The sequence below is a fragment of the Ammodytes marinus genome (assembly GCF_949987685.1).
Source record: "Ammodytes marinus genome assembly, chromosome: 5".
Classification (NCBI taxonomy): Eukaryota; Metazoa; Chordata; class Actinopteri; order Uranoscopiformes; family Ammodytidae; genus Ammodytes; species Ammodytes marinus.
The window spans coordinates 12,312,930-12,328,981 of NC_137234.1; the positions used below are offsets into that span (position 1 = coordinate 12,312,930).

General features: G+C 43.6%; 1 protein-coding gene across 1 annotated transcript in view; it reads right to left on the bottom strand.

Annotated features, from left to right (window-relative positions):
* Nucleotides 1-16,052, bottom strand: part of reln (reelin) — a gene marked incomplete at its 5' end in the record, with an annotated part of 105,684 nt that overhangs the window by 67,511 nt on the left and 22,121 nt on the right. The window contains one exon of the mRNA XM_080028365.1: nt 13,201-13,308. Within this exon, the coding sequence (XP_079884491.1) occupies nt 13,201-13,308 (108 nt within the window). The remainder of the gene's footprint in view (nt 1-13,200; nt 13,309-16,052) is intronic.

A 16,052-nucleotide genomic window follows, 5' to 3' on the forward strand; every position in this document is an offset into this window, starting at 1 on the left:
ATACACTGAGGCGTAAAAATGCAAATAACGAAGCAAGTCTCTTTCATGTCCGGGCGGAGAGGGAGAGAGAGAGAGAGAGAGAGAGAGAGAGAAAAATCCCTATTATTCAATGAGATACGAATACCAAATGTTCCAGTAAAGCAACAAGCTGTAGTGAACCTGGTCAGAAAAAGAATCAACGCTTCGTTCCAGATTCTGTCCGGGAAGATGTGTAATGAAATAGAAAGAAAGGCTCTTTCGTCATCTTGAAAAGAAAATATATAACAAAGACCTTCTTGTGTCCTTAAATGCCAGTGTCACACCAACTGCAAAAACTGTTTTTTACTCTATACACTCATATGACCTCTGAGTTCATTTTCACTTCATATCCGGCACCTGCACATGTGATAGTTAACCTTGATTAATTTGCTTGTTTGCACTTTGTCCATCTACTCTTTTTCATTCTTTTACTGCCAAATTCTTAATCTGATCACAGTACTTGATGCAGTTGTGTTGATGAAATCCCACGGTTTTTGGGTGATAGATTTTGGTGTTGAATCTCTTTCCGGGAAATGTAAAAAAAAATAATAATAATAATAATTTTAGTTTTTGGTGTGCACATTTTATACATCATCAACTATGATTGCTTGGCTTGTTATCACACAACCAGCAGCTTGCGGAACTCATCTAATCATCTTACAATCACAGAAGTTGTATCAGCAGTACAAGTGCCAACGGTGAGGCCTTCATGATGCATGTTAGATAAATATCAACAGAGGGCAATTCCATTTGAAAAAGCAGCCACAGGGTGCTCTTGGAGGACTATTGCAACCACACATGCAAACACATGCAGTTCTTTCACATGCAGATTGGGCACTTATGAGCTGTCGGCAGTGATTAATGGCAAGGGAAGATGACCTGCTAACTCCCACGGTATGACTGGGCAGAGCACGTTTCATAAATCTAAACCCACACACACACACACACACACAAACACACACACGCACATATACGCACAAACAAATGGCTATGCATGCACCCCGCACACAAACTCACAGATACACAGAAATGGAGGAAATGGGTGTGTCAGGATTTTAAGGGTCATATGTTGGTTGTAGGACTGTCACCCCAACATCAATCTCTGCTGGTAATTGTGGTGAATTAAAAGGAAGTGGGAAGTTGACCGCCTCTTATACATTCATATGTAGTCCGCCCATGTCTGCAGCGACAAAGACAAAGACTCCACATTTTTCCCTTCCGTCTGCTCTTGCTTCCTTTAAATATGTAAACGCTCCAATTCACATCTGTCTGCATCCCCGTTAACACCTCTCTCTTTGGACACAGCATTTTTATATGTCCTTATATCTCATTTTGCAAATCTAATGAGCTTTCCATAGCCAAGCTCAAAACAATTCAAATAGATGGAGTGAGAAACCTCTCCGATGGAGCAGATGGGCAATTGGTGGCTCAGCTTGGCAGCAACTTCACACTGTAGGACCAGCAGGAGCCGGTCTAACTGGCATTAGGCTAGGTGGCAGAGTTGTTAGGATTCATGAGACACCACTCAAATTGATGTGCACATTTACCAGAAATAATTCAGGGTTTATGCAAACCATTTGACATCTGGTCAGTACCAAATAGTTACTGGATATTTGCACCCATTCCACAACTGTCCTTCAGCAAAGTCTGGCTTTGAGAACATTTAAACTATTAGTTTTGTGTAATCTGTCTGTGTTTGATTGGAGTGTCTCCATTTCTGATAATTGGTTTCAGAGAGGATTTTAAGACAGTTAAGCATGTTTTCCCTGCCAGATTTCTGAAGACAGGACAGGAAGGCATGGGCAATTGAAGTCCTAAAATTCAAGATTTCAGTCCTAAAAGTGAGAGGAATCTGGGGACAGAGCGGGTTGTCACCTGATCCCAATGCAAGAGCACACTTATACAGCACAACCAAAAGCATACATGTACTTTCACAGCCTTGGCTGTAGACCTGCACAAAAGCAGCAGGATATTTAAAAAGTATGTGCATGCACAGCAGTTTGCTCTGAGCCTTAAGGAAAGCGCTTTGAAAAAAGCGTAATGTGCTATAGGGAGATTAGGTTATTTGATTTTTGTTTTAGGAGTTCATATTTGTTACCACTCACTATATACTCTTTCATTAAACACAGACAAGTGGGCCTCATTTAAAAATAACAGATTAATGTTTATGAACATCTTTTGTCCTCTAGGCCTGTTGTATGTGCACACTCTGACAGTTAATAGCCTAATACGCGGTGATCGTTCTCCCACTTGCAGAGACTAAGAAATTCAGTGTATACCAGCCCAGATAATTTTGAGGGTAGGCCCATTAAAGACTCATATTTCTAGTGGCAATTCTTCATAAACCTATTGGAGCATTAACATGTTATTAAAAGCCTGTGAATGTATGGGAACCTGTCAAAAGCCAGAATAATGCCTCCGTCAACATGTTTCAAGAGAAGGCCACACAAAGGGGACATAAATGATACATCACAACAGTGCTGACAGCCTGAGTAGGGACCCCATACGCTTTGTGCTGGTGAAATGATCCATTGCTGTGTGTGTGTGTGTGTGTGTGTGTTTGTTTTCTGTGTATGTGTGTTTGTGTGCCCGTTGTAATGCATTCACCCCTTTTTACCAACACCATCCTCAGCTGGTCAGCTAGACCACTGCAAGGTTGGTACAAGACAACCCGGCTCTGATCTGCCATTGGCTGAAACGGGCATCCATCTCAGCATCTGCCAATCACACTACTATGGCGACGGGCTGGCAGCATCATGGTGATGGCGGGGGTCCGGTACAGTTTTGCCAAGACGAAGCTGTGTGTTAATATGGGTGGAGAAAGATGCCAGTGGCCAGAGGGCCAGGGGGGTGAGATACTATGTGGGAAAATGTGAGGGGGAGACATTTGCCAAATGAATGAAAGAGAGTCTAACTGGCCTTGAAGGACACGCAGAGCAGTGTATGTGTGTAGGTGAGCATGTGCAAGAGTGGAAAGACTTACTGTGCATATGCATATGTTTACATTATTATGTTTTTCCATAATTGAATGCTCTATGAAAGGAGACATTTGTGTTTGGATAAAATGTATGTGTTCATTCTCGGGCTCTCAGCACCAAGCCAATGTGTTTGCCCATATGCATACATTCAATGAACAATTCCTCTTTCATTTAAGCTTCCATTGTATCTCGCAGCACCCATCATACATACACTACTCAAGGCAAGGCCACACACACAAACACACACACACACACACACACACACACACACACACACACACACACACACACACACACACACACACACACAGTGTGGGAGCTGCCAGAATGGCTCTTACCAGCTGGAGAGAGAAGGTACTCTACGCAACAACATATGGTCATACAGTACTATGTGAAAAATTGTTTTATACAAAAAGTCTTTAATAATTGCATTTTCTTCAGTTGTATGCCTCATACTTGTTGAATCAATCAATACAAATAATTGAAAGTTAAAAGTATGAAGAAAAATACAATTAAGCTTGTTGCGTGAGGCTGCATACTGCTTCCTTTCAATGATTAAGAACTACAAGCCGCGCAGGCATGAATGATAAATGGAATACAGGCACACTATACTGGGGCATAGTATACCCCCCTGAACTAATGTGTCATAATTGAAATGGATCTTGTTTTAAATCAAACAAGTGTGTTTTTGAGCCCCACCCTGTATGATAGATGAGACTTCTACATTTCTGCACAGCCCTGCAATCCATCTCAAAGGCACACTCATATAACTTGCAAACACACATAGTATGACCAAATCCATGAATGCATGCATATGCAGTTTAGTCATAGTATTTAAAAAGGCCTGTTTAAAACAGGGATCAAGATGAGTGTGTGTTTTATTTAAACCATTCTGGTGATATGCTGCTGAAAGGCCTAATTGTAGTGAGATAACCAAGTCTGCTGGGAACAATCAATGTGAGGCCTAGGGAGCAGCAACCAGTGTAAGACAGCCATCTATATGCCCAAGGGGAAGCTTACCACAGTCGGTGGCAAAGTCAATAAACCCCCCCTCCCCTGCCCTTTTAGTCCTTGAGCATCCATTTTTTCTTCCACCCTTCCATCCATCCATCCATCCGTCCATCTATCAGTGAAGCCCAAGAGCTGCTGCCTTCTGTTGGTTTGTGTCATTCTAGCTTGGCAGGCACACATCACAGCTTTAATGGCAGGCGCCAGGGCTAATTTGATTTTTAATTCAACACGATTCCTCAGCTAATAGTTTGAGTTGGGGATGAATTAATATGATTTGACTTGCTCATCTTGAAGCCCCACCCGTTAGCGCAACAAACAAACACACTGGTGAGGCCATGGTCGTGCAGGCTCTGTCCTGACACACATGGTGAGTACGAGAGATAGAGACCTAGGGCGACAGGTGAGAAGCTAGTGTAAAAAGCCTAGGGCCCGTGCTGCTTTGCATGTGTGTGTGTATGCAGTATGTGTGTGTACCTGAATGTGTTTATGAGAAAGCTGGAGCTGAGCCTCGTCTGACAGAGGAGTGCTGGGAGGCAGTGAACTAATCACGACAACAGCCTGGCTCTTGTAAGGAGGGCGAGAACAGAGAAGGTCACCAACTATTTTTGCTGCCAAAATATGGGTCAGATTGAAACCGGGTGAGTTGCTCACAGATAACTTGCACGTGAGTTAGAAGAACAAAAATGGGCCTGGCAGCAGAGCTTTCCTGTTCTTCTCTGATGCTTTTAGAGGTTGGAAAGCCCAATCCTGGGCCCTACAGGGAGAAACCAGTAGAACCAATAAGCTTCCTCCTCTCACAGAGTCAGAAAGAGCACTCTCACTTCTTCTAATACTCTCTGCAAGAGAAATTTAAAAAATGGATAGACCTTAGAGTGCAGTCCGGATAACATGCACTTTGCGGAGAAGACTTTGTAAAATCACTTTCTCTCAGTTTGCACATCAACCCCACAGATGCCTACACACTTGCAAGGTGCATGTGGAGGTATAAGGAGTTTATTTGTATTTTTATCACAACACAAAGATACATTTCAAAGTCTGCTTGCCTCTTTGTTGAAGTGATGCAAACCCACTAGTGTTCACAGAAATGTATCAAACTGTACAGTCTTTGAGTCAAAGCGCTTTTCCATCTTTATTTATTTCTCTCTCCTCTATCATTCTCTCTGGCACGTAACCAACCTCTCTGCATGGCAGAAAATAACATTGCTCCGCTCAAGAGAGACCACACATGGGAGAAACAGCCTACGCCTGCTGCTCTCTCCTGCAGGATAAAAAAAAAAAAAAACAACATCTTACACACCACTTGAAATCTCTATCACAGTCAGTCCAGCTCCTACCCTCCCCTGTTTCTGCTCTATTGGTCACCTTGGATCTTTTTTATTTATTTTTTTACCCACATTGGGATGCAAAAGGAACAAAAAAGCACTCAAATTCTCAGCATGTACCTACAAATAGATGTGTGCTCTTAAAAAAAATCAGAAAACAAAATAAACACATGTGCACCTTTACTCAATGACATGTATACATAGACTTTAAGATTTACATTTATTTTGTTGCATGTGGTACATATACTGTAGTGTAAACACATACAAATGTAGGCAAATCTAGAGAAGCTGTGAGAGTTCCAAGAAGGGACTATGTATTCCAAGAGAGCTGGTGTACACTAATGGCGCTTTTCCACCGCATGGTATCAGCTCGACTCGACTCGACTCAACTCAACTCGCATTTTTGGCGTTTCCACCGCAATTTCATGGTACCTGGTACCTGCTAGCGGCTGCTTTTTTAGTATCGCCTTGCTCTAGGGTCCAAGCGAGCTGAGTCGAGCTAAAAGGTGACGTCGGCAGACGGCCGGCCGCTGATTGGCCAGAGACTACCGTCTGCCGGCTTCATTCTGTTGATTATTCTCCCCTTGATTCTCAACAACTCTCCGGGACTTTTATGTGTATTTTGTCTCGCCGCGTGCAGCCTTCTTTGGCTCGCTTTCATTTGATTTGCATCACAGACCCGATTTTTTTCTCTCCATATATTCGCTAAGCTCACCCAGTTGTGTTGGCTGTTGGGGAAGTTACTTTGAACATACGAGAGGAGACATAGCAGCTAGGCTAAATAGCCTATAGCAGCAAGCTGGGACAGACATGATAGCGAGCGATTACATTACAAGCCTCGGACTGCACTGATTACCTCAATAAAATATTCAGGCTGAGACACGGCTTGCATTTGAAAACACGTATCCTGAAACAAGCACTTAACAGTCAACTTTATCATGCCCGTGTTTACGTGCATATTTGTACGTGACGCATCCCTACAACTGTGTGGCAGTCACACATCAGGACACAAACCCTCCCTTTTAACGGCCCGTAGCAATTTTATTCTACTTCTTTTAGCAAACAGATACAAGGGGAGTATTTTCTTAAACATTTCTCATCCGTGTTTTTGGCGGTTGGTTCAGTTAATAGTGCAACAACTGCTCGTAATTTCTGCTTTGCTACTTGACTCCGGAGTTGGCTTTCAGCCCCTTACGACAACCCCGCCCACGTTCAGGAGGTACTATTTTCGGTGGAAAACGACCCGTGCTGCTACCAAACCAAGTTAAACTGAGTCGAGTTGAGTCGAGTCGAGCTACATTTGCGGTGGAAAAGCGCCATAAGTGAACCAGTAAATTCCCAGCAGCTGTGCTCCGGCAGGTCTACTGTACCATCACACCTCAGAGGCAAGACCTGTGCTGCTTGGATGTATGGCCAACACTAATGCACTAGTCCAGGGTCTACATCAAATTAATAATGGATTGTGTTGTATTCTGTGTGAGAATTCTTTGAAGGTGTGGTTTCCTTTTTCTTCTAAAAAGGCTTTCAGCATGAAAAAGGATGCTAGATGACTGTATGCATAATCACCAAAGCATTTATTTGGACCCAAATGTTTAGCCACCTGTTAGCAGCTTGCAGGCCTTGAGAGAATGGTTGGGGAGGAGGAGGTGCATGGCGAGGATAGCGACAGAATAGAGGCCCAGTCTGGGCACGAGGGGTGAGAATGTCCTGTGCCAGCAAAGCAGGGAAAATTTACAACGAGCCGACCCAGCCGATCTTGAGTCTGATCTAACACTGTGCCGCAGAGAACACAAATCACCTCCCATACATAACGCTGCCCCTGACAACTCATTTCATCTTCTGCACTAATGAATTCATCATCAGGAGGGATCTGCCTTTGGGTGCCTCAGCCGCGAGCAGAGAAGGAGTAATGGCTTAGATAAGTCATCATCATCATAATCAACGTCATTGCAACAGCCACCGCCAGCACCACCTTGCCTTGCCCGTACAGAACATAGTTCAGGAGCAACAGTTTGGGACAGTGTGGTGCCCTTGAAAGAGTTTCTGCATGGCAACTTTGACAGTGTTCAAGGTTGTTATAAGGATGGATGTCAGAGCAAATGTGTCACAGATGCGTATTCTTAAGTGTAAGAATCAGCATGTGCTTATGTCAATGGAATTTGAATGTGTTGTGGTATGAGTATAGATAAAACACAGAGTGCGAATATGTGTGAATATGTGTGTACGTGCGTGCATGAGGGAGTCTAAGCGGCGCAGTCAGGGAGCTGTCAGCAGAGAGCCAAGGAGCAGGCTGATCACAGGGCTGCAGTGCGTTTGAAGTCTCCCAGGGACTGACAGCTTCTCCCCCCATGGGAACCCCTTCACTCGCCCCTTCTCTCCCCTCCGCACCACCTTTTCTCTATATCATTCCTCTTTATCCTCCATCTCTCCCTACACAGTGTCTCCTTCTCAGTTCTTCTCGTTGTGCCATTGGTGGAGGGAATATGCGGAGGCACACTTGTGCTCTCCTGGGACTGCAAGTACTTCCAAAATATGGCTTTGTTCAGTGGGAAAACACACCTGCGAGTGTGTCTCTGTAAATACCGACATGATGAGCTGCCACCTCTCATTGTCTGACATTCTGGATGACATTCAATCTGGCCTGGTGGCAAAAAGGCACCGACAGCCGACCTTCACTCTTGAGATGGATGAGCTTACAGATATAAGGACTTGAATGCATAATTGTGCATAATAGGAAGGAAAGGCCATTCATGATTGTGAATTTTCTATATCTTTCTATTTCTGCATGAGCCCTGTTAACTATGTGTATGGCATGATTACTCTTTTGGCTGCACACCCTCTCTGGCCCCTCCTCCATAGGTCAAGGTGCAGCAGGATTTCATCTCTGATGGCGCTATGTGTAAGCTTGAGCCCATCCGTCATGGGGACAGAGTGTCTGCTGGATGTCCCTGTCACTAAGCTGTCCATTTTGTCAAACAGCCAGATCCATCATATTGAGATGGGGACGGATCCTTTCCAACAGAAGCCAGCCGCCACGCAAATACATACAAATATGCAAATTAACGACAAAATAAACATCACCCTGCAAACGAGCCATCCATCAATGACCGGTTTCTCAGCAGTTCAGAATTGGCACGGCAACACCAATCAGCCACTCCGTCAGAGGGGAGTGATGGAACGCCATCCTCTCATCCCCCCCCACCCTTATATCATCCACATATACTGTCTCCCTCCCATTGGCCCCTATTTGGCATTTTTCATGCACACTGTCTCCAATTTTCTCCTCTCACACTCTTTCCCTTAATCTCAAACACTTTGAAAGCCCCATGTCAGCATTTCGCCAGCTCTCTCTACTCTCAAAATGCCTTTTGTCCATCATCGTTCTTATAAATCATCCAGGGACATTTAGAATGAATACTTGCTCTGTTCTTGTGTTTGAATGGATAATGATGTGATGGCAAACATTTTGCCATTAGCAGAGCTATACCAATCAGACCAAATGGGACATTTCTTTCCATCCAGGCCCTGGCCTGGGAGATCCAAAACGACACTTCATCATTGCTTTGTGACATAAAACAGCAAATTCTTCTCATGTTAATGCCAACCAAATACATCAAAAATGTGATAATCAACATAAATAATCGTTTAGATAGTAAAATCTTTTTAGACACCACTTAGAAATCTGTGTGTCGTTTCTGTGTCCTTTCAGAAAACCGAAAGGCTTGAATGGAAAGAAAGAGCTCTTAATGGAACAAAAGTCAAAGCAGGGAAAAACACGAAGCAGTTGGAATTCTCCAGCAGCTGAGTCAGTCCAGACTCAAGTTGCTTTCTGGCAGTGTGTGTATCCACTCTGTGCAATTTACACACGCACACACACACGCACTCACGCACACACAAACACACACACACACACACACACACTAGACTCTAAAGTTTCACCATGAAACTTGTTGCAAAGGTCTCAAATGAGCAATATAGTTGTCAAACTATATAAAACAATGACTTTAATCAATCCCTAGTCCATTAATTGTTTATTGAATCCCACAATGACACCTTGAGGTTTTCCTGCCAGCGACTTGCACCTCAAACAGAAACAGAATCTTTGTTGCGGCCTCTGTGCCTCAGCCAGACTAGTTAATCTGACTCCCTAAGGGAACATTTATAAATACAAACGCAGTAAATTAACACGACTGTGTTCTTTCTCTCTCAACATTGTTTTCAATTCCACTTTGTCTGATTCTGCACCAGCCATAGCAAAGCAATTACAGCAGAAAAGGTTTGTGGTTAGCCAACCGGCAGCCATTGGGGGATCTCCTGCCTTTAGGCTTGGAGGAATGAGCATTGGGCAAGAGGAGCCGCAGCTCTGCCCAGAAGCTGAGAATATGGCATTCCTCAGACGACCCTGATTGCCACCTCAATTGCTCCACCACACTTAAGCTAATATGACAGTAAGTTCTGACAATGCGGTGAAGAGTCAGCCCTTCAAAGTTTCACATTTTTATTACAAATGGTGTGTGAAGTGCATTGTTATTGAGAGGGAGTGGAGGCCAATAAAATGCTCACTCTGGCTCCATGTCGCTGTGTCTGTTAGGCCTTTCACACCGCCGCAAAATTGGCGCTAGTTCTGGGCTTGTTCGGAGTTAGAGCCAGTGTTTTGGTTTCACACCGCCAGAGAGCCTGCTCCGGGCCGTAAAAACCGGGGGAACTCATACCCCAGGATTGAGCAGGGTTTGATAAGAACTGCTTGCGTGAACGGTTGGGGGAGGGATTATCCTGACCAACCAGAGCAACTCAAACCTCATGCCCGCCATATTTAAAAACACCGCTACTACGAGACGTAAACATAACATAATTACCGAACGTAGCGATCAAATTGACCGGCGAGAATACGCTGTATGGGTCCTGTTTGCTTAAGAAAGCAAAGCGAGAGCCAACAAGTGTAAAAATAAGACGTATTCGCCGCTGTTGTTGTGCTTAAAGCTAGCGGTAGCTTTAGCGTTAGCCACAAGAGCAGCGGCGTCGGGTGACGTACACACACGTTTACAGTGACGTCATCACGTTGCTCTCTTGCCGGCTCCATGGCTGTCTCCGGTCGATGTGAAACCAACCGGTTCATAACTGGGATAAGGCTGTAACCAGTTTTGAACTGACCCCAACACCAGCCTGGAACTGACTCTTGGTTCATTTTGGTGTGAAAGGCCTAAGAGTGTGTGTAGTTATGAGTAAAATCTACGTTAATGCCTAGAGCAGAGCAAAGAAGAAAAAACACAAAAAGACATAGAAAGAGAAGGACCAGTGATAGAACATGTACTTTTGCATGCAGTGTGGTCAGGGACATGTACATGCAATAGTTGTATAAGCTTCTCGGGGAAAGCAGTGAAGGGTGACACAAAGGGCCTATGGGAATTCACTCTTTGGGGGCCAGCATACAGTCATCCTCTCTGCTCACAGCTCTTAACACTAAACACCAGACATCCCCACACAGGGTGTACAAACGCTAACCTCTCTGTCCCCACAGTGTCCTGCTTCAATCCCCCCGCAAAATAAATGACGATCTACTGACTTTAAGGTCTTCCCTTTCTTATTGCTTATCATTATCTTGTGATTTCAAAATTCAAAAACTATTTAACAGTCTTATTTTACCACCAAATCCTGTCCTTGTGTGTGACATCCTGTGGTGGCCGCACAGTGAGATTTAATGCTTCCCATGCGTTGGTTTATGCTGGTTCCCGTACTGACACATCTGTGAGTCGCATGTTCCCCCAGCAAGCCATTGCTCCAACAGCTGGACTGTGTGTGTGTGTGTGTGTGTGTGTGTGTGTGTGTGTGTGTGTGTGTGTGTGTGTGTGTGTGTGTGTCCATGTGTATCCATGTTTATCCATGTGTATCTGTGTCTCCTTCATGACTCCAATGAGGGGGATTAGAGCCGCACCCCACCTTATGCGCTCTACACTCAACACAGAACTCCCTCCTGGAGTTCCGTGACCCTGCTGTCCTCACAGATCCCTTTATATTTGGCACAACAACAATGGACATCAATCGGTGTCTCATTCCATTATTGTTCCACTTTGTTATCTTCAAAGCATTTTGCATTTTGCTCAAACTGGCTATGCACAGAGATGTCACCGGCTTTCCATGAGCTCATTGATGAAGCTATCTCTCTCTCTCTCTATCTTTCTCTCTCTCTCTGGGAGCATCCGTATCTTCAGCCATCCCAATACCGAAGAGCCTTCGCTCAAAAGATGTGACACCCTGCCATGGAGCAGTGTCTGCAGACAAGCCAGGCTGCTACCACTTAGGGTTTGGAGCGGTTTCATTAAAATCTCAGCCTATCTAATATTGAACAGACAAGTGAAGTGAAGAGACAATTCGATGGTAGACGGTAGCCCCACATAGGCACTAATAAGAGGACTTTGATGGCAGTAAGAAATCCCTTTTCTGTTTTGCCTTTATGACAAAAAGGATTCTGTGTAGCTTCCTGGAGTCCTGAAGCGGAGGATGAAGATGACTCAAAGCAAAGAGACACTATGCAGAGAGCACTGTGAAACCCGGAAAGCATAACTGCTTAGCAGATTACACACACTGTAACAGAAGGCTTTGTAGACTTATGTATACACACACCATGCAGAACTCCATGGACCCACAAGCTGCTGCCTATTGGTCCGTGCAAGCCCTTCTCTTAAAACTCAAACTTCAAATTAATGAGAATGAAGCAAAGGTGATGCAATCCTTGCTTGGATTCCTCCCCAGTAAACAGGGCTGCCAAGAGTGAAGAGCAGCCCTGGCTGGGGTGAAGTCAGCGTCTGAAGAACAGTGGAGTTAGTCAGGATAAGTGAGCCCGCTGGGCAGCAGTTCTGGGCCAGTAGCCTCGTTCTCTGAGGAGTTCTTTATAGCCAGTCCATCACCCCGAGAGAGCCCCCACCCATGCACACAGGGGCTCCATCCGCACAAACTTCATCTGAGTCTAAAAACTGCTCATTGTGAATCCAGAAACATGTCGCATTTAAATTTAATTCAGTTCCTTTTTTGTAATTAGACTGCCCTTGTCAATAAAATTGTAAAAGTTAACTCTTCCAATTATGCAGCCTATAGATTAAAGGTAAAGCACACTGTAAATTCATGAAGTAGTAAATTCAAATGAATCACACAGCTACAAGACAATAAGATTAAGAAAAAATGCAAAGACACATTAAGAAAACTGATATGATTACCAATATATAATAAAATTTTAGCAGTTTTTACAGCCAACCAACAATATATAATACAATTAATAACTATTGATTTCCTATATAGTTTTCCAAAACAATTATTCACTTCTTACAATTGTAATAACACAGTATGAACTTAAATGTTACCAAACCAAATGCCAAATGCAATTAAACCAGACGACTGCACCCTTTCTGCATCTCAATGTTTGCCAAACTAGTCTGATGATTATTAATAGGTTTTTTCTTGGTAAGCTAAGTTTGGGGATTTGTCTCTAACAGGCCACACATACTTTGTCTGCTTTGTTCTCCAATTTCCTTTCCTCATTTATATTCCTTTTTCTGTTTTTCTTCTCTCAAGCATCAATGACAACGCATCTGGCCCAACCCGTGTTCACATCATCCCCAAACTCCCCATCCATCATGGCCTGCCACAATAGGATACGGGAAGTGGTCTAATGCTAATTCTGGCAACGGATGTGGATCACTGAGCTGGGTCATGTTCATTGTGATACTCAACAGCTCCAACACCAAGATACCTTCGAGTGTATCTGATTGTTTGTTTCTGCTAAAGTTGACATTTAAAGAGGGGCTTGTATTGGCACGAGGAGCATGGGTCTGAAAGCCACTCTGAACAGCCTACAGGGATATCTTAATAAGACTTACCGAAGCCGAAGGCAGCTGGAGCAGGGATGGGAGCCGATTGGACTGGTGTGGAGGTGTAGAGGCCAGTCACTAGCAGACCATCAAAGGAAACACTGGTAGAGATGGTAACTGAAAATACAGAAACAATTTTTTTTTACATTGGGGTTACTTTCAAGCTGAATGTTACCAACATTCCACATCCTGTTGGTTATGTAACAAAGCACCAGAGCAAAACATTGATTTTTTCACAAATGTAAATTATGAAATTAGATATTTGATCAACACTGTTTTAGTGAACTTTTATTGTTAACTCACAATTCTACTGGAAGATAAACTGTATTAACCACTAATGAGGAGTAAATCTAAAATCTAAAGTGACCGTTATCTGGGAGGCCATTGAGACCAAATGCCCTGTAGGTGAAAAGGACAATGCATGGTTCACACAGTCGGCGGTTTTTTCGGGACAGCGGAAACTCTACCCATCTTTTGTCGCAGATGGAAAACGCAACTGTTCAGACTGCACCTTGGCCCATGGAAATGGAAGAGGAAAAGAAATTGTAATATACAGTATGTGATCAAAAATCTTTCTCACTGTCTTCAAATTCTTAATGTAGCACTGTATCTGTTTTGCTTGTGTTGATGGACTTGCATGGTATCCACATGGTTTCGTTATTTAAAAAAAATTGGATTAAAGGGATCGGCTAAATGTAATTTAATGTGCAAGCAGGTGAGGACAAGCAACAATCTTTCTCTCTCTCACACAGACAGACAGACAGACAGACAGACAGACAGACAGACAGACAGACAGACAGACAGACAGACACACACACACACACACACACACACACACACACACACACACACACACACAAACTAGATACTGTTAGATAGAGGCTAATTTTTAAAGAAGTTTGGGTAAAAAAAAAACAATAACAAAATTCACCTCGCAGTCTGCCAATAGCTCATGGACGTAATCTCACTCAATCTAAACAAATGACAGTGCTTTAATTAAAGCATGTGCCCTATTGAAAACCATATTAAAATAGACTGATGAATTAATTGGCAGTAACCCTGATAGCCTTGTTACGCCTCTATACATCACAGGTCACCACAAACAGCAACAGAGTAGAAAACTGCCAGAGGTCTATTATCGAGTTGTACAGATCTGCACCTTAGTGTAGCCGGCGGCAAGGTTAGTATCGATCTACCCAGTAAATAAAGCCCTAAGTGATGGGACCACAGACCCGGCTACATCACTGGAGGAAAAGCGCTCAGCCACTGGATTGTCTCCAGCCAGACGGATCAGAGCACGGGGGAACAGTCTGTGGCTCAGAGGAGAACACACGCAAAAATACACATTTACACTTCGAGAAATACAATTGTTTGCAGAGGGGGTGAGATGAAGGCATTGTTATTTCCAGACACTGGAATCCCCCTGATTTTGGGGGAGAAGTAAATCGGAAAAAAAGGAGACACCCATGGCGTTGATGTGTTTTTAGCAAGAATAGCAACATGTCGGCTGGTCTCGGGGCGTTCATTCTTCCAGGCTTGGTGTGTTTCGATGTGGGACTGTGGGCAGAGCAGACTCCTGTGTGGCGGCCCAGTCTCCCTGCTTGTCTGTCTAGTTGACTCCATAAAAGCGTCCTCACACAAGGCATCCAGCATTTGTGTGGATGAGTGTGTGTGTGTGTGTTTTGCATGTTTCTGTGTATATTGGACGAGCTACACCCTGTCTCCACAGTCCAGCCCATCTTTCCCCTCCCTGACTTCCCTCCATATCAAAACCTCAATAATTTATCCCACAGCTCTATTTATTATATCCCGACATTTCCACCTCTCTTTTCACACAGAAATCTGGCCATAACATTAAGATGTATTTCACATGTTCTCTGCTCCAATACATAAAGTAAATTACATACTTGTTAAGACTAGGCTGCCTAAATGTTTGAAAGAAAAATTCCCACATACAGCAAACGATAGGATCAAAGCATACAGTTGACACACAAGTCCATTTTTTCAACCATTACAAACTTCTAAAACCATGTTAAAAAAGGTAAATAGGACAAGCATGCCCACAACCTATTCAGCAAGTTAAAAACAATATACATTAATTGCAAATAAATAATTTTCTTTTCTGCGTGAGCAACAAGACATTTCTCCGTATTTTCTTTTTCTTGTGAGCTGTAAGCGCTGCCAAATTCTATCAGCATGTAAAGCATGTACAAGAAGTCGTAATGCGAGAAAGACATATATTTTTGCTCAGCAACAGAAGCATTACCATATTCAACCCTGGTTGCTCAGAGCACCTCTAATACTGCAAATGCAACAGAATGCAGGGGAAAGGTCTTCCTCATTCAAACAAGCAATTACCATGTTCATACTTTGCATATGTGTGCTCCTCTTTTATGCTATTTTTGCCTCCTAGAAAACATTAATTATTCAAGAAATCCATTCCAATGTGTGGGGAGACAGGTTATGAGTGTTTACATGATGGTGTATTGATCGAAGGCCGAAGCATGATGCCGTATTTAATGGAGTAATGGACCGGGTTCAATGCACAAAGTTAGACAAGGCTTCACCAGCCTCGGTACGAACAATACGCTCACTTCTGCATTTCCACTGACCTGCATCACCAAGGTTACACACACTCCATTACTCTCCCCACACTTGCATATGGGCTACACACACAAACACACACACACACACACACACACACACACACACACACACACACACACACACACACACACAATTTTTTCTCTGCCTCCACCAGGCTATTTCTCTCTTTATCCACTGCTTACACCTCTCTCCTTCAGCCTCACTCCCATTTGAGGAATTGTGGTAGAAAATGCTCTCTCCTGCACTTTCCCCAT